This window comes from Pristiophorus japonicus, chromosome 10 (assembly GCF_044704955.1).
Source record: "Pristiophorus japonicus isolate sPriJap1 chromosome 10, sPriJap1.hap1, whole genome shotgun sequence".
Classification (NCBI taxonomy): Eukaryota; Metazoa; Chordata; class Chondrichthyes; family Pristiophoridae; genus Pristiophorus; species Pristiophorus japonicus.
The window spans coordinates 67,504,885-67,524,571 of NC_091986.1; the positions used below are offsets into that span (position 1 = coordinate 67,504,885).

Below are 19,687 nucleotides of genomic sequence, written 5' to 3' on the forward strand. Positions count from 1 at the left end.
TAAAAACTATATTAAACTATCTGTAAGTACTCTCAGTGGATAAGCCTTACAATAGTTATTACAGAAAATAGTATTTAGTGCCAAAATTAGAATTTACGCATAAACTGTTTCTCACAGGTCATATTTTTTTTTAAAATTGGATCAGTGGCCTGTCGATTTGGTTCCACAGAATCTACATCAATTTAGCCTATTCAAAATTTTAAAATAAATTGACATTCAGACTATTAACATCTGCTAGGTACATTTAATTACAGCTCCAGATAAGATTCTGAATGAGGTGCAAAGCACAGGACGCAGAATAGAGCTCAAACCATTCATTCGTAAGGTAAAAGTTAGTGAAATAGTTAAGGAAATATAAGATTTCAAAATGCATAATCATTTATGTAATATTTTCAAGTGGCGCATAATTTTTTTATTTTGGCAAAGCAATGTCCTGAAATGCAATAACCTTTGACAATCAGGATAAACTGGCCTGTTGAATATAACAGCTCATGGTCCATGTGCAATTATTTTCTAAAACTGAAAGCGAAGGAAAGACAATTCTGACATATGTAATGAGACTTCCAGTTTCAAAATGTATCATTTACAGAAAATTAAAAAACATGAATTCAGAAGGGGAAAATAATTAAATTAATGGTTAGCTACATATAGTGCTCACAAAAAGGAAATTATTTTACATTACAGTATTGAACAACTGAGCTGATCAGATCAACAAAGCTCTTCATGAAACATCAGTTTACATTTCTCATGCATTGAAACAGGTAAAAATGTTCTACAATTGGTGATAAAGTAGCAAATAAGGACTTTCCAAGTTAATGTTCAGCTTTTGTGTACTTACACATTTAAAAGTTACATCATGTACAGAAAAAGAGTTATATTATTGTGACATTAGATGTGGTTTTTATTTCTTCATGTGAATTATTTTTTAATAACTCTTTGATAAATTGTTCAAGAGCAGCAAAATAGCCCTGGCATTGCCAAGTGTCATTGTGAGTTCCATCTGGAAAAATGACCAGTCTCTTAGTCCGTGATGTAGACAGTTCGCACAGTTGCTTCATCATGACTGGTGGAATTAACTGGTCTGACAATCCAGAAATCAAAAGAGAAGGCATTCTGCATTGTGCAATCTTGTTGTAGGACAGAAATTTGTTCTTGTAGCACCAGAGTGGAAGATACCTCATGGGAAAGAAGGAGAATAAAGTGCTGGCCATGTGCGGGATGCTGAGGAATGTGTTCTCAACAATTATTGCAAAAATCCGGTGCGGATTCTCCGAGGCCAGGTGAATAGCCACTGCTCCGCCTAAGGAGCGGCCAAATAAAATTACTTTTGTTTTATCAAGATCTGGTCTAGTCATGACATAGTCCAGTACAGCCTCCGAATCCAAGTAAAGGCCATTTTCACTCGGTTCCCCTTCACTCCTTCCGTAACCTCTGTAATCTACAAGTAAAACATTAACTTTCAGATTGACCATCATCAGCAGAGCATTTTGTATCCTGTGACCAATATTACCTGCATTCCCATGAAAATAAATTATGGTTGGTGAATATGGCGCATTATCTCCAGTGTACCTCAACAGAATCAAATTAAGTCGGATTCCATCTTTGGTTTTAACAAAGAGGTTTTCATGTGGGATCCCAGTAGGCACAGGAATGTACAAACGTGACGAGGGTGGTTGCTCTGGAAAGTAGAGGAGCACATCTTGGAATTTGTACAATATACCTGCTACTGATGCAAGTATCAAGAGAAGCAAAAGAATGCCCCCATATAGGTGAAAGGTTAAAATCAAAGCTAGCAGAGAAATTCGGCATAAACTCCAGGACCACGAGACCAGGGCAATCAGCCATCTCCTGGCATATGTCCACGACTTCCATGTTTTTTCCATCATAGTCTTTTTTCCCCAGAGTCACTAATGTTTTATGTACATCTGTTCTAGAAACAAAAAAAACACAGAAGAATCAGACAGTTTATCACCTTCAATGTTTGCTACACAATCATCCTTTGAAAGACTGAGAACACGCTAACATCAATTTATAGCTGGTAAATATTGTTAAGAGTTCCCAGAATGCAGAGGATGCTACATACTGAAGTCTCTATATTACCAGCATGAAAAGGAGTACAAATGTATATTTTCCCATGAGGAAAAAGTCAGGGAATGCTCAGAAATAAAAACATACACAAATAGCAATTTAAACTGAAAACCTGCTGCTGCATAATAAGCATAAGAATTAGGAGCAGGAGTAGGCAATATGACCCTTCGAGCTGCTCCGCCATGCAATATCATGGCTGATCTTCTACCTCGACTCCAATTTCTTGCCCAATCCGGGGTCAGGCTTAGGGCACCAATCCGAGGCCAAGGATCAGCAGTGCTGGGCTCGGCCTGAGGCTGTGGGTGAGCGGGGGAACCGAGGGGCCAAAGGGCAGTGCAGACAGTGACTGACGCTAGGGTTTAAGTGGTTAATCTCCATAGGCTTATTTATCATTGAGATTTCATGGTTTGGGCACGAGATGCCGACTGATGAGCCCTGGCTCTTCCCCAGAGGCTGCAGCCTGAGCCCAGGCCAGGCTTGGCCTGCAATCTCACTGCAAATAATCATAGCCTGAACCACAGAGAAATCAAGGTACATTTTAAAAAGCACTTGAAATAAGTGCTCCATTATGAGGAATATCACATTCCAGGATGTCAAGCATTCTGAGGGCAGACTTGAGAAGACTTGCAACTCCATAATGATACTGAGGGGGTCCTAACATTTCAATAATAAATGCATTGTATTTACAAGTTCGTGTCATTCAGAAGTTTACGTCTGACTTAAGCGAAGGGCAGAGTAGAAAGAAACCAGGTGCAGTCTTCAGATACAATATTTTCAATGTACAGTTTGCACCTCCCTTATCTGGCACCCCTGGGACCTCGCCTGTGCCGAATGAGGGATTTTGCTGGATAGGGGGGGTCATCGGCCCCGGGAGAAGGCGGCCCAGGGTGAGACGGGAAGAAAGAGAGAGGAGGTTACTCAAGGTCTTGTGGGGGGGGGGGGGAAGAGAAGATAGGAGAGGAGGTCGATGGCCCAAACGGGCCCCGAGAAGTGGTGATGGGCCGACAGGCCCCGAGAAGTGTCGGCGGACCCCGAGAAGTGTCGGCGCATGCGCCACCTGGGAATGGTGCCAGACAAGGGGTGGTGCCGAATAAGGGAGTCCCGGATAAGAAAGGTTCAACCTGTATAAACTCCTTGCCTTCAGTGACAGAAGCGTTTATAAGCTTTCTGTCCTTGTAAACCAGTTAGGTGCAGATCATGGATGTTCCCATTAATTTGCAAGCATTGTGTGGCTGATGCTAACAGACCTGGGGTTAGAAATTCGGGAATTAGCAATTTCGGCAGTTTTTGGGTGATAATCGTGGAGTTATTTTTTTAGCCGGGGTGGCGATAGCACTAAATCAGGCTTTGCACGAGTGAATTTGTGCGTCGCAGCTGAAATTTGAGAGAAAAACGGACCTCCTGCACCTGCGCAAATCCTTTCTCCCCCCCACCGCCCCCGATTTTTTTCTTCTTACCACGATTCTGGTCAGCTGTTAGGGCGCATGCGCAGTAAATCCAGGGTTGAATCAGGTATTTTTCACAACCAAGCAGCCACGATGGAAGCAGGCAGAGAGCCCAAAAGTATAGCTATAAAGCAAACGAGACCCTGAATGCATCTGTGCAAACCAGATGGGGGGAATTTAATAGCAGAGGTGCTGGTAAACCCCTCCCAGCTGTGGGACGGTGTCTGTGGACCAGCGTGGCTGAGGAGGTTTCCTTAGTCAATAATACTAAGAGGAATCATCAACAATGTCGGAAAAAGTTCAATGACCATTGTCAGAGTAAGTCATATTTTTATTCATGCACTTGTTCATTATTTAATTTGTAAATCTGACACGTAGGCTTCGTGTTACACCTTATTTGCCATGATCGTTACACATTAGTAAGACTGCTTTTTGACATCTTAAAAGATGTTTCTGCACTTCGATGTGTTCATGAACTACGTGCAATTACCAGGGCCATTAAACAGAGGACTGTATTAAATATACACTATATGGTATAAATGCTTTGATGGCTATCTGTGTATGCCATAAGAGCAGAAGGACCTTCTGGTAACCATCCCAATTGTCACCTTTGCAGGGAAAGTTGTTGCATAACCGCTGGGAGCAGCGGCGCACAGTCGGTGATTCACCCCAGATATTGCCGTTAACAGACCTGGAGGAGCGCGTGGCAGATCTGATCGGTGCCTCAGGGAGGTCAACTACCCATGGGGGTGCTGATCCCCTCTGTTCAAAACAGATGACAAGTCCTGCAAAATCCCTGGCTGCGTTGGGGCAATGTTATGCAGTGTCTGTATGCTAGGGTTGGTGCAATGCCATGCAATGTCTGTAGGCTACATATAATGCAGTAGCACCAGCCCTTCAAATGAGCCTGTGTCATGTGACCTTCCTCACGTCACCCTGTCCCCTCCCCTGCTGCTAACCACTCGTCTGTTATTTTCTATTTCCAGATGAGGAGGTGCCAAATCCACCAATGGGAGCTTCCACCTCAGCCCATCGTGTGGGGGTGCAGGAGGGGGACCACAAAGACAGAGGATGAGGAACCTCCAAGGGAGGAGGAAACTAGGAAACTATTCCGGGGGGGGGGGGGGGTGGGGGATGGGGGATGATGCAATCGACATCTCTTTCAGCTGCGGCCAGTAGCTCTGACCAGGAAGCCACATTCTCAGGCTTTGGCCAATCCGAGGCCCCGGGTCCATTGGCGTGCAGCCACGCACTCCCAGGATTGAATCCCGTCTCTCCGGACGGTGAGTCGGCAAAGCCGGTCTGTTAACAGACAAGCAGACGCACACCTAGACATGGTGGGACTGTCTAGGGAGAGCATTGAGCTCAGCCAACAGTTCCTGGAGGTCTTGGGAGCTTTTCCCACAAGCATTGCAGGATCATTGGAGGACACGAGGGAGGGCATGTCTCAGATTGTCGCTGCTGTCAATGACCATTTCCAATTGATGGTCTTAACATTTGGCACTGTAGTCCCCAGTGTCACAGCACCCAGACCCACATCACCTGCGAGTAGTGAGGTCGAAAAAGAGGCTCGCAACTCAGAAGCCGGGCCTTCCATACCAAGTTTCTCTAAGGGATCCACACATGCCAATGTCTATCCTCCTTTTAGAGCAGGACTGTGGCCGTGTTGCTGCACAACATAGAAAATAGGTGCAGGAGTAGGCCATTCGGCCCTTCTAGCCTGCACCGCCATTCAGTAAGTTCATGGCTGAACATGCAACTTCAGTACCCCATTCCTGCTTTCTCGTCATACCCCTTGATCCCCCTAGTAAGGACAACATCTAACTCCCTTTTGAATATATTTAGTGAATTGGCCTCAACAACTTTCTGTGGTAGAGAATTCCACAGGTTCACCACTCTCTGGGTGAAGAAGTTTTTCCTCATCTCGGTCCTAAATGGCTTACCCCTTATCCTTAGACTGTGACCCCTGGTTCTGGACTTCCCTAACATTGGGAACATTCTTCCTGCATCTAACCTGTCTAAACCCATCAGAATTTTAAACGTTTCTATGAGGTCCCCTCTCATTCTTCTGAACTCCAGTGAATACAAGCCCAGTTGATCCAGTCTTTCTTGATAGGTCAGTTCCGCCATCCCGGGAATCAGTCTGGTGAACCTTCGCTGCACTCCATTAATAGCAAGAATGTCCTTCCTCAGGTTAGGAGACCAAAACTGTACACAATACTCCAGGTGTGGCCTTACCAAGGCCCTGTACAACTGTAGCAACACCTCCCTGCCCCTGTATTCAAATCCCCTCGCTATGAAGGCCAACATGCCATTTGCTTTCTTAACCGCCTGCTGTACCTGCATGCCAACCTTCAATGACTTATGTACCATGACACCCAGGTCTCGTTGCACCTCCCCTTTTCCTGATCTGTCACCATTCAGATAATAGTCTGTCTCTCTGTTTTTACCACCAAAGTGAATAAACTCACATTTATCCACATTATACTTCATCTGCCATGCATTTGCCCACTCACCTAACCTATCCAAGTCGCTCTGCAGCCTCATAGCATCCTCCTCACAGCTCACACTGCCACCCAACTTAGTGTCATCCACAAATTTGGAGATACTACATTTAATCCCCTCGTCCAAATCATTGATGTACAATGTAAACAGCTGGGGCCCCAGCACAGAACCTTGCGGTACCCCACTAGTCACCGCATGCCATTCTGAAAAGTACCCATTTACTCCTACTCTTTGCTTCCTGTCTGACAACCAGTTCTCAATCCACGTCAGCACACTACCCCCAATTCCATGTGCTTTAACTTTGCACATTAATCTCGTGTGTGGGACCTTGTCGAAAGCCTTCTGAAAGTCCAAATATACCACATCAACTGGTTCTCCCTTGTCCACTCTACTGGAAACATCCTCAAAAAATTCCAGAAGATTTGTCAAGCATGATTTCCCTTTCACAAATCCATGCTGACTTGGACCTATCATGTCACCTCTTTCCAAATGCGCTGCTATGACATCCTTAATATTAATAATTAATAATTGACATCTTGGTACCACCTTGGGTATGGTCATGGCGTGAGGGGGGAGGGGGGGGGGACAGAGGAAAAGGGGTCGCAGGTAAAAGATGTTGGGTGCAGGGGTTGTTCTTTCATTGTTTTGTTGTTGTTGCTAATTTATAAAAGTTTTCAAAATTTCCCAATTCTGTTAATTTACTAACATTGTGAACTTTTAATAACTTTCATTCCAATTTCCAAATTATGTTTACAATGTTTAATAAATCTTATTCAAGTTATTGCGTTCTTTTGCTCATCTTAACCATTCCTGTGTAGTGTCTCATCTGCAGAATAAGAGGGGGAATAATCAACATGGTGGGAACGAGTGAGCAGGCAACGGTCAAACATGCCATTCACTGTTCAAGCAAAGCGACGAATTATGAACTGCTAACGCAAGACTTTTGCAGTAGCGAAAGCTCCACGCCTCCGTGGGTTCATTGTCAGGATCCTCGTCCTCCTCCTCAACCCCGGCACTCCCTTCTCTCCTGAGGTGGTCCTGCAGTCCTCAGTGGCAAATCCTGTCTCCTCATGATGGCTAAGTTGTGTAGCATGCAACACACCACAATGAACTTGGCAACCTGCTGAGGGGAGTATTGCAGGGAGCCTCCAGAGTGGTCCAGGCATCGGGAGCACTGCTTGAACTTTTTTTTCAATTGTCTTTTCAACGATGTTGTGTATGGCTATATGGCTGTCATTATAGCGATGCTTGGCTTGTGTCTGAGGGGGGTCATGAGCCAGGTGACGAGGCCGCAACCTTTGTCCCCCAGCATTCAGCTCTGGCCTTGTAGCTGACGCTCGAGCAGGTATGAGACACTGCTCTCCATGAATTCATGAGAGCAGTGTCTCATACCTGCTCGAGCGTCAGCTACAAGATGAAAGCATCATGAATTCTCCCTGGAAATTGGGCATTTACTGTCATGATGTGCTGAGTATGGACGCAGACGATCTGTATGTACAGAGAGTGGAATCCCTTTCGGTTTCAGTAAACCTCTGGATCCTCCAAAAGGTGCTCGCAGGGCGATGTGCATACAGTTAATGGCAGCCTGAACCTTGGGGAAGCCGCAATTCGTGCAAAACCTACAGCCCTCTTATTCTGTGCCTCCTTAGTCATTGGGAACTTTATAAAGTCTATCCTGTGTTATGAATGCAGCAATGTGAAGCGTGCTGCGAGATGGAGCATATGTCCCCTGCTAATGCTTTCCTTTCGGGCAAATGCCGCAGTCACCTTCACCTCGACGGGCAGTACAGTCCTGTTGGCTTTGGTAGGCTGTAGGTCTGCCTTTATGAGCTGGCATATCTCTGTGTCCACCTCTTTTCGGAAGCGCAGCCTTCGAAAGCACTGTGCCTCAGACAGATGCAGGTTTGAGCGCTATTCCCTGTAAACTCGTGGGTGTAAGGTCTCCTTCCCATACGTCTACGAACTCTTCGGTTATGCTCAAAATGCTCTGCAATAAGCCTTCTTCCAGCTTGATGCTGTATAGAAAAAGCACCCAGCAATAATGGCAGAGATATTATAGGCCACATTATTTTAAATGTCTTTAAATATCCTTAAAAATGAACTATGAAGTAACATAAAGCTCACTGTGTAAAACGCAGCCTTCCCTCCAAATCCTTTTATGCAATGAACTTCTGCTCTGTTTTTCAAGATGGCGTTGTTAGCGCCTAGTGCTCCCTGGATCTGACCTGGCAAGACTTGATTTTTCTGGCCGTGTTTTTGGACCAGCCATAAAAATGCTGATATCGGCCAATTTTCCACCCCTGGCGATATCATATCAATCACTGTGCAACGCTGCGCTGTCATAAAAACGGCAAAATAAACAGGCTGGCGGTAATTTTTAGCGCCGGCGCAAAACTGCTGCCGAATTTTCCACCCGGGCGCTAAATTTTGTGCGACTTGTTTAGCGCCAAAAAAAATTATTTTTTCAGCTTCGCATGGTGCTAAATGGACGCAAGCCTGCCGAATTTCTAGACCCTCAATTGTTATAATTTAGGATTTATGCACAAATGAGGCAACAGCACTTGTAACAGTCCTTTCCAAATCTCCAGGCTCACATTATTGAAACAAAACTGAGTTCCCAGAGTTGCCTGCACATGGCCCACAGGAGTATGGACACTCCAGCAATACAACTTATACATTTTTACTTCACTGTCGTTTTTCCCTAGTAACTTGTCAGTTATGGTGGTATCTCCCACAGGAAAGGGAACATTCTTGAATCACACATTTCATGTGTCCTGCAAATCAGAAAGCAAAACTCTGGGTTAGACATTACATTTTCCTTTATTTTGGGTAGGGAATGATGTAACTTTCCAAAATGAGAAGCTGCTTTTCCAAAACGAGTAAATATCTTATAATTTCCACTTAAGTATTAAAAACAACACTTATTGTACATAGAATTGCCACGCACAAAAATGTAACTTTTGACACTGGTACCTTTCTCTCCTCTTGCTTCCTTCAGCTATAGTTTTATCTGAACCCTAAAATTGCATTATACCACATTTGCTTGGCAAAACCCAAAGTTGTAGAAAATTACCGCTGAGGAAATGGAAAAGAACATAGCAGTGTCAACACATTCAACATCTCAATGCAAGGATGTTTCTATGCATTGTTGGAACATATGAATATAGCACTAATACTGTAAATACAGACATCTACACCATCTCCATCTGACTCTCAGATCTGAAGAGTGAGAATACTATTCAGTAATGATGACACACCTATTATGTTTGGTAGGATGCTTGCTGAGCCGTGGTTTACAATAATTTCAGGTGAGGACTTATGTTAACTCTCGTGATTCAACTTCAAGCTACTTTGTGATTTGTATTATGGCAAACAGAAACCATCAGCCAGATTCAAGCTAAGTCCAGTCCACACACCTAGTTTTATTAGAAAGTTGAGAGTGATCTAGATCATGGGTTCGCAACCTTTTTGCTTGAAGCCCCCCCACCACTGCCACCCTCCCAGTGTTATAAAAATACCGCCTCCCACATCCCATAAAACACTACACGTATTTTTCTGTATAAAAAAAATTAAGTAATAGTTCTAGTACACCAAACGTAAAGAAGAATTTATTAAGCTATAAATTTGCATAAGCAGAAAACCATGAATGTTGGAAATCTGAAAGAAAAACAGAAAATGTTGGAAATGCTCAGCAGGTCAGGCAGTATCTGTGGAGAGAAAAACAGAGATAATATTCCAGTTCTGATGAAAGGTAATCGACCTGAAACCTTAACTTTTGTTTCTCTCTTCACAGATGCTGCCTGACCTGCTAAGTACTTCCAGCATTTTCTGTTTTTATCCAAATTTACATTATGTGCCCATTTGCTGCCCAAGGTCTGCTCCACCCCATCAACCATTTGCTTAAAAGGTAACAAACCAGGAACTACACGCGCAGTGCTCACTACAGGCTTGTTTTGTGCACACTCGGTCAGACTGGACTAAAATTCCAGGTCCCGTCCTCCATTTCGGAAACAGAACTTCCCACTTATCTCCATGCCAAACTCCAACATGGTGAAGGTCGGCGGCTTGAATTAAAATTAAAATCACCAGTAATGTAAATTCCTGGATTCTTTTACCTCAATCTGGTTCAGTAAAATTACTGAGTCGAATACCTCTTGTGCTTTGAACAAAGCAGTCTTTATTACCGGCCAGTAAGACCTATCAGACAGAAGATATACTCTCTGGATAGAGCGTACACACTCCTTACGGATAGGTGAAGTTACATCGTAAAGCGTTAACAGTTATACAGTTTTGAAATCAGATAACAAAATACAAATGGATTGACAGTCTAACTCAGCCACTCATTAGTCAATCTATATGAGATGTTCTTCTTGAAAGCTCAAGCATTGCCTCTAAATGTTTCAATCGAATGGTGTGACTATTAACTGAGACCTTGCAATTCTGCAGATGTATTTCATGTTACAATTAGATATTATTGGCAGGATTAGTGACTTGAAACCTTGAGAAAGACTGTTAGCTATGCTGATGTTGCACTATTTGCAATCTGACATTCTCCCAGCTATTCTTCCATGGCTTATACATTTTCATATATCCCGTTTACCTTACTGTCCTTAATTCCATATATTCCGTTCAGATATCCACAGTGAAGGTCAGCGGCTTGAATTAAAATTAAAATCACCAGTAATGGCAGAGGTGGATGGCACAAGATAATTGGAAAAGTAAACAGGGCCTTGAGCGACTTTATCCACCTGACCTCATCGCCATAAATCTTTTAGTGACAAAGGCAGCACCCTCTTTCCTCCACCCCAACCCTTTCACAAATAGCCAACAATATCGCAAAGGACACGAGTGCCCAGACTAGGCCTATCCGTCCATCAAAGAAGCACATGGCCGTGAATATAAAGTTCAGAGTGGGAGTGATTTTCTCTAATTTCTCTCGTTTGCTTCATCTCCATTTTGTGTGCATCATCAACTATTTTCAGTGTTTAATTATTTTGCCTTTTTATTGCCCGATTCAAACAAACAATGGTTTTGGTGGTCAATTTATTAACTATTCCTCTGCAAGAGGCTGACTTCACTTCCACCCTGCTGTTGCTTCCCGCCATTTGGTTGTTTAGTCCTATGAAGTGGTTCGTCCATCTTTGAGTTCCGATGAAGGTTCAGCAGCCAAAACATTAACCTGACTTTCTTTTCATGAGGGATCAGTGTATTTCATGCAATATCTGTTTTGATTTCTTTGACTATTATCTGTTGAACTCCCGACCCCCCCACCCGCACTTGGTTCAGTCCAAGAAGCTGCTTTCATATTGGTTTCTTGCTTTTTTAGTTGCTGCCGGCTTCTGACATGTGGCTCGTGTGTAGCCAACAGCAACTGCAAGGTAAATGTGTTGGATCCACCAAGGCTGGTAGCTGGGATACCATTTAAAAAAAAATTAAACTGGGTCTCCCCAATAGCTGGCCTTAGTATTTCATTGGCGGTCCCTCGAATCGAGGATGACTTGCTTCCACGTCAAAAATTCACAGGTGCTTCAATGATGGACCTAAAATTCCAGGTCCCGAACTAAATCTTGAAGGGTGGAAGATGCCTGTGCTTTAATTTTTTTTAATGTGTGGTGACCTTTGCACACCAGCCACCACACGGGCTTGACAGAGCTAGGTCTTGGTCCAGTAGCAAGGATTAACCAAGATGAGTGGAGACCAGCTCTGCTGCACGGACTTAGTGCGCTCACATATCGCATTGTGGGCTGGCCCGTGCTGCCGCTGGGCCCTCGCCTCTTCTGGGCCCCGAACTCACGCCTCTCCTGGGCCCCAATCACATCACTCTACAATCTCTCGCCGCTCCTTCGCCCCGCCTGCTGTACCTGCCCACGCTGCAATCACCGACCTGGACCTTGGTGACTTCCCTTTTCACTGCCGTTGCTCTCCTGCTGCAGCACGTGCTGCTCCCTGGAGTGGTATGCCGCCATGCTGCGCCTTCCACTCCCCGGCCTGCTTTGATGGTGCTCGCAGGCCGGAGGCCGCGCATTGCTTGTTTAATCTACAGATGTCATTAAATAGTAACAAAGGTCCAATCAAATATTTAACATACAATGACCAGTTACTCATTTCAATGGCTGAAGACACCACATTGTCTAACAGTCTCTTTCGATCCAAAACTTCCAATCTTCCCGTTTTCTTAATCCAAACCAATCTTCCTGTTTTCTTAATCCAAACTTCAGACCGCGTGCTGAAGCAAAGAATTCAGAAATGTGGGACCGTGCTCCCACATTCCCCCACCACTTCTCCTCGCCTCTCCGCAGATCTTATCTGGGCAACATACATTTGCATGGTCGTTCGTGCTCATTCAACAGCATTGTAGTATTTAGGTGGCTCGTCTAAAGTGTACTTGGCAAGCTAACCTGAAGGTTGCCACCTGCTGCAGGAGAACCATACGTCACGAACCAGCAAAAAAGCAACATAAAAGCAGCAATATTTATTTCCCAGATACCTAAATGGAAGGATCCAAGTCGAAACATTAGACAATCGTACTGCATTCCATTACCAGCAACTTCACTTTTATTAATTTCCACCATTTAGTTTTCTTCCCCCTAGTCAGCAGATCTATCTCTGTGCTAGTGATGATGTTCATTACAGAACGTGCGCCAAAGTGGTTTCATTACAACGGGTTTGAAAGGAAAGCTCGCCTTACCTTGGCCCACACAAAGAGACTTGTCTAACCATAAAAATGGTGCCAACCGTAAAAGCCTGAATTGACTGTGCATGCAGTTTTTGTACCACTGAGACTATTCCATGCGTCTCAATATACAAAGGAGACTACTGATGTATCAATAGTAACTTTGAAAAGGGAAGTGGATATATTCTTAAAAAGGAAAAACATTTGAGTCCTACGGGGAAAGAACAGGAGAGTGGGACAAATTGAATAGCACTTTCAAAAAGCCGGCACAGGTACGATGGGCCGACTGGCCTCTTTCTGTGCTGCATGATTAGAACCACTCAGTTTTTGCAACAGGCTTCTCTGATCTTCATGTTTATGCATCCACTACTTTATCACTTATCAGAGGGTCTCTAGATAACTCCCATCAATGTCTTACATATTTTACTACCTCCCACCAATGTCTTGCATCTTTTCCTATTCCTCAATTCTACCCAGAGTGTTTCTACTGTCTGCTCACCCTTACTGATATCCCATTTTTTTAATGTAGTATTTGTGTCCATTATCAATATTGCTACTCCTTTTCCAATTTTTCTGTCCTTTATAAAGACCTTATACTGTGGAATATTTATCTCCCAGTCATGCCTAGTTTGGAGCCAGGTTTCAGTGATCGCCACTACATCGTAACCTTTAAGGGGGATTTTGCGCTTCTAAATTTGTTTATTTTATTTCTGATGCAGGGTGCATTTGCTTATAGAACTCGTAATTTGGCAACAGACTCTAACCTACCCTTTTGCCCTGATGCTGTTTTTCTCACTTTTTAAAACTTATCATACTTCCTGTTTTTTTAAAACTTATCACAATTTCCTGTTTTATAACACTCCTGTTGTATTTTGTTATTTCTTATATTTTTTTTCTGAACCTGAAGTATTTATTTTACTTTTAATACCTGGACTTTGCTCTTATCCCTTCTTATCACTAGGCTATTTTCACTTTTATTATTATTTCTGCCTGAGCCTGCCCCATCCCGTCCTTCATTGGTTTAATATCTTTTCTACAGCCCTATTTATCCTTTCAACTTGGGCTTTGGTGCGAGCCTGGTTCAGGTGCAGCCCATCCCAGCAGAACAGCTCCTTCCTGTCCCAGTTCTGCTGCCAGTATCCCATGAAATGCAACCCCACTTTGCCAGATTCTTCAGTCAGCTATGTACTTTCTTAATCTATTTCTCCCTATATCAATTAGTATGTAGCTTGGATAATAATTCCGAGATTATTATCCTCGAGGTCCTGTTTTTTTTAAATTTAGCACCTAGCTCCGGATTAGCAGGACCTCTTCCCTGATCTTTCCGACGTTGTTGGTCCCGACATGGACCTTATCCTAAAATCTTTAGGCTCTTTTTTCCTCTCCATTTTCTGCCAAGCTTCTCCCCTCCTCATATTGTGAAGGCATTAGCTCCCTGCTCCTGTACAATTCCACTGGCATTAGTCACTCTCCGATGTGCCAATTCTTCACATGGCAGCCGGAACAGTGTGTGCTGACTCAGAAGGCAGGCATAGCATGCAAGCGTGGTGTGTTCTTATCAGATGTCCATAAAAATGTATCATCAGTATCAGCCGCAGCTCAGTGGGTCGCACTCTCGCCTTGGAGTCAGAAGGTTGCGGGTTCAAGTCCCACTCCAGGAACTTGAGCACAAAAAAAAATCTAGACTGACACTCCAGTGCAGTGCTGAGGGAGTGCTGCACTGTCAGAGGTGCCGCCTTTTGGACGAGATGTTAAATTTAGGCTCCGGCTGCTTTCTCAAGTGGACGTAAAAGATCCCATGGCATTATTTTGAAGAAGAGCAGGGGCGTTATCCCAGGTGTCCTGGCCAATATTTATCCCTCAATCAACATATACTTTTTTCATTATGTTATCTGATCATTATCACATTGATATTTGTGGGAGCTTGCTTGTGTGCAAATTGGCCGCCACGTTTCCTACATTGCAACAGTGACTATACTCCAAAAGTACTTAATTGGCTGTAAAGCGCTTTAAGATGTCCGGTTGTCATGAAAGATGCTATATAAATCCAAGTCTTTCTTCTATCAGGGTTAGGGAATAGGCACACAAGACAGAATCCTGTCCAATTACTCCCTCCCTAATCTACGGGCACTGAGGCAACAGTAACTTGCATTTATATAGTGCCTTTAATGTAGTAACAAGACCCAAGGCGCTTCACAGAGGTGATATCAAACAAAATTTGAAACCGAGCCACTAAAGAAGATATTAGAACAGATGAGAGGTAGGTTTTAAGGAGCATTTTAAAAGGAGGAGAGGTAGAGTGGCAAAGTTGTTTAGCGAGGGAATTCTAAAGTTTAGGGCAAAAGTAGCTAAAGGCACGGTCACTAATAGTGGAGCGATTAAATTCGAGGATGCGCAAGAGACCAGAATTGGAGGAGCGCAGAGATCTCGGAAGGTTGCAGGGCTGGAAGAGGTTACAGAGATTGGGAGGAGCTAGGCCATAGAGGCATTTGAAAAGGATGAGAATTTTTCAACGGAGCCAATGTAGATCAGCAAGCCGAGGTGATGGGTGAACAGGACTTAGTGAGAGTTAAGATGCGGGCAGCAGAGTTTGGGATGAACTCAAGTTTACGGAGGCAGGAGCAGAGTTAGACAATGTTACCAAGGTGGAAGTAGACAGTCTAGTGAAGGAGCGGATATGTGGTCAAAAGCTCATCTCAGGGTCAATTACGACACACCAGGGTTGCGAACGTTGCAGCACTCCATTAGAGTCTACTGCATTAGATGAGGTACTCAAATCCTGGAGCGTGGCTTGAGCCCCTAACCTTTTAACTAGGAGCCCAGAGTGCTAACACTGAACCAATCTGTATTTTCTACAGCTGGTAGGAATATATGAATTTTTCTACACAGACCAATTAAAAACAGGTAGATTTAATATTTACAAGCTTTAGCTATATCAAATACTAGAGTCTTTATTCTTAAGTATGATCTAGTTTAGTGCTGGGTAACACCTCAGACTGGCTATTAAAATTAAATATGTATTCTCTATTATACTGATTAGCAATACAGGTGTAGCATCGAGAATCTGGAGATCCGGAATCCGTAAAATGTTCCGGAATCCGGAACGGACGACCGAGGGCCTCACTGCCTCTGCCCTTACCTCGGGGCCTCCTTACCGGTCTGCCCACATCCTCCTCGGCGGGGCCGGACGGTCTGAACAGCTCCTCGGCGGTGCCGGACGGTCTGCCCACATCCTCCTCGGCGGGGCCGGACGGTCTGAACAGCTCCTCGGCGGGGCCGGACGGTCTGCCCACGTCCTCCTCGGCGGTGCCGGACGGCCTGCCCACATCCTACCTCGGCGGGGCCGGACGGTCTGAACAGCTCCTCGGCGGTGCCGGACGGTCTACCCACGTCCTCCTCGGCGGTGCCGGACGGCCTGCCCACGTCCTCCTCGGCGGTGCCGGACGGCCTGCCCACGTCCTCCTCGGCGGTGCCGGACGGTCTACCCACGTCCTCCTCGGCGGTGCCGGACGGTCTACCCACGTCCTCCTCGGCGGTGCCGGACGGTCTGAACAGCTCCTCGGCGGTGCCGGACGGTCTACCCACGTCCTCCTCGGCGGTGCCGGACGGCCTGCCCACGTCCTCCTCGGCGGTGCCGGACGGCCTGCCCACGTCCTCCTCGGCGGTGCCGGACGGTCTGCCCACGTCCTCCTCGGCGGTGCCGGACGGTCTGCCCACGTCCTCCTCGGCAGGAACCCTCCCCCCCCGCTTCTGACGTCCCAAAATCCGTAAAATCCCAAACTTGGGCTCGGACGTTTCCGGATTCGTGACGTCAGAAAGCAAATCGAAAGTCCGGGAAAGCCTGGAATCCAGAATGGCCTCTGTCCAGGGTTCCGGATTTTAGGCACTGCACCTGTACTACACAGGAACATGTAATTTGAGCCAAAGTTTTCAAGACGCAAAAAGTGTGGCCATTAGTCACCATGTATCGAGAGGGAAAGGGGTATAATATGAAATACTACAACAACCAAGTTCTGAATGTAGAAGTGCATTATTTCACCATCCATTATTAGTCTAAACATAAGCAATAACTGCATGGGTGTTCAGCAATCCCTACTGGTTAAGTGCAGGACTGCAATTCTACAGTACTGCTGTCGAGCACAGTGCCAAATTTTCTTCTCAGCATGTTCACATTTGGTTTCTGATCTCCAATGACATCATCATAATTATTTTCAAAAATAGTACTGTCTTAATCTTTCAAGGTTTGTTCCTTTCCTGAACAGATGTGTTTTTGATTTTTTTTTTTTACACAAGGTATTTCCTGGGAATCAGTATCATTGGAAACTTTCATATGCAGGTCTCACAACCCCAGTGACCCAGAGTGTGCCTTTATCTACCCAATATCTAGGTAAATGTAATGAGACCCAGGGATCATACAGGGAACTCTTGGCACTGTATTCTGGCTTACTGGAATATATCATGCACCACTGCACAGTCCCCTCATCTTTGGTAAGTAGATCAGACAGTATATACCATCAAACTGTGGCTCAGGCTATTAATCAAGAGATAAATGTATTCAACAATAAATTATCAAAATTCAGAACAAAGTGTATTCACACTAATTACAAATGTTACACCTTTCCTCACAAAACAGACATTGTTTCTCGTTAATCCTACTATAAAATCGATCCCTCAAACAAGGTTGTTTGTTTCTTACATGGTAAAACTGAACAGGCACTAATTTAGCCTGGTATCTCTTTTAGCTTCCAACCATTCAAAAATCTTTGATGATATGAACAATGAAAAATCTTTGTTGACATGAACAATAAAAAAAACTGCATCTCTTATAACTACATTAGGTTAACAGCCACTTTTAGTAAAATACATCTCTCTCAGGCTGTCAGTCGATACACAACCAAAGTGTCAAACTGACCAAATTAAATAGAGCACCTAAGCAGAAAGATGTCAAGAAGTTACAAATAATGCATTAAATGACCTTTTTGCATCTTAGACCATAATTATTTTTCTGCAATTTGAAATCCTCATTTTCAGGATGTGGACATTGCTGACAATACCGGCATTTGTTGCCATATCTAGTTGACTTGAGAAAGTGGTGGGCCACCTTCTTGAACTATTGCAGTCTGTGTGACATTCTTTGTAGCAGTTTGATGCAATCGAGAACGGTTAAGAGTCAACTACGTTGGTGTGGAACAGCAGTTTTTCGCTAAAGGACATTAAGAATATAAGAAGTAGGAGCAGGAGTAGGCCATATGGCCCCTTGAGCCTGCGCCTTCAGTATCATAGCTGATCTTCAACCTAAACTCCACTTTCCTGCCCAATCTCCATATCCCTCGATTCCCTTAAGAGTCTCAAAAGCTGTCAATCTCAGCTTTGAATATATTCAACGACTGAGTATCTATGAGGTAGAAAATTCCGAGGACTCACAAGTAACACTCACCCTAAGTTATGCATCCCTCTACGGTACTGCGCAGCCCGGGACCGGCTTTTTTAATGTTAAGTTTCACATGCTCGGAATTGTGAATGAGCAGTGCAGCCACTTAAAAGGGCCGCGTACCCAAAACAAGATTAGAGGGAACATTGTTCACAATCCTGAGTGAAGAAATTGCTCATCTCAGTCCTAAATGGCCGACCCCTTATCCCGAGATTAAGTCCCCTAATTCTAGACGCTCCAGCCAAAGGAAACAGACTTACAGCATCTACCCTGTCAAGCCCTTGCAGAATCTGACATGCTTCAATGAAATCACCTTTCATTTTTCTAAACTCCAGAACATAGGCCCATTCTACTTCATCTCTCCTCATAGGAAAACCTTCATAACCAAGAATCAATTTAATAATTCTTTGTTGCACCCCCTCTAAGTATATCCTTCCTTAGGTATGAACACCAGTACTTACTCCAGGTGTGGTCTCACCAAAGCCCTGTACAATTGCAGCAATATTTCCTTATTCTTGTACTCCATCCAACCTTGCAATAAAGGCCAACATAACTTCCTAATTACTTGCTGCACCTGCATGTTAGCTTTCTGTGTTTCCTGTACGACTACACCCAAATCCCAAATCCCTCTGAACACCACCATTAAATAGTTTCTCAGCATTAAAGAGTGTTTTTCTATCCTTCCTGTCAAAATGAATAACCTCATATTTCCCTACACTATACTCCATCTGCCACCACCTTGCCCATTCATTTAACCTGTCTATATCCATTTGCAGACACTTCGTGTCCTCCTCACAACACAGCTTACTTTCACACCTAGCTTTATATCTTCAGTAAACTTGGATACATTACACTCGGTCCCATCATCCAAGTCATTAATATAGCTTGTAAATAGCTGAGGCCCCAGCACTGATCCTTGAGGCACCCCAATAGTAACAGCCTATCAACCTGAAAAATGACGTGTTTATTCCTACTCTCTTGTTTTCTGTCCTTTAACCAATGCTCTTAATCAATAAGCAAGCTCTTATCTTGTACAACAATCTTTTGTGTGGCACCTTATCAAATGTCTTTTGAAAATCCAAATATACTACATCCACTTGTTCCCCTTTACCTACCCTGTTAGTTACATCCTCAGAAAACTGTAACAGATGTCAAAAATGATTTCCCTTTCATAAAACCATGTTTATTCTGCCTTACCATTTTCCAATTTTCTAATTATCCTGTTACCATGTCACTAATAATAGATCTAATTCATAAATCAATTATTTTAGTGTTTCTTAGCGCTACTAAATAATAGATTCCAGCATTTTCCCTACTACTGATGTCAGGCTAACTGGCCTGCAGTTCCCCATTTCCTCCTTTCTTGAATAGCGGTGTTACATTTGCTAACTTCCAATCCATTCGGACTATTCCAGAATCTATGGAACTTTGGAAGATGAGAACCAATGCATCCATCATCATCATAGGCAGTGTCCCTGGAAACGAGGATGACTTGCTTCCACACCGAAAAGGGATGAGTTCACAGGTGTTTCAATGAAGGACCTA

General features: G+C 44.0%; 1 protein-coding gene across 4 annotated transcripts in view; it reads right to left on the reverse strand.

The window, feature by feature from the left end:
• Positions 1-389: 389 nt before the first annotated feature.
• The window catches only part of abhd13 (abhydrolase domain containing 13), a 69,738-nt gene continuing 50,440 nt past the window's right edge, over positions 390-19,687 (reverse strand). For 2 of the 4 annotated variants that reach the window (XM_070891440.1, XM_070891439.1), the window contains exon 2: positions 390-1,925. In XM_070891440.1, coding sequence (XP_070747541.1) covers positions 873-1,886 — 1,014 coding nt within the window. In that variant the 5' untranslated portion in view covers positions 1,887-1,925 and the 3' untranslated portion in view covers positions 390-872. Of the gene's footprint in view, positions 1,931-19,687 lie in introns of all 4 variants that reach the window. The other 2 variants (XM_070891438.1, XM_070891437.1) reach the window with 1 other exon arrangement.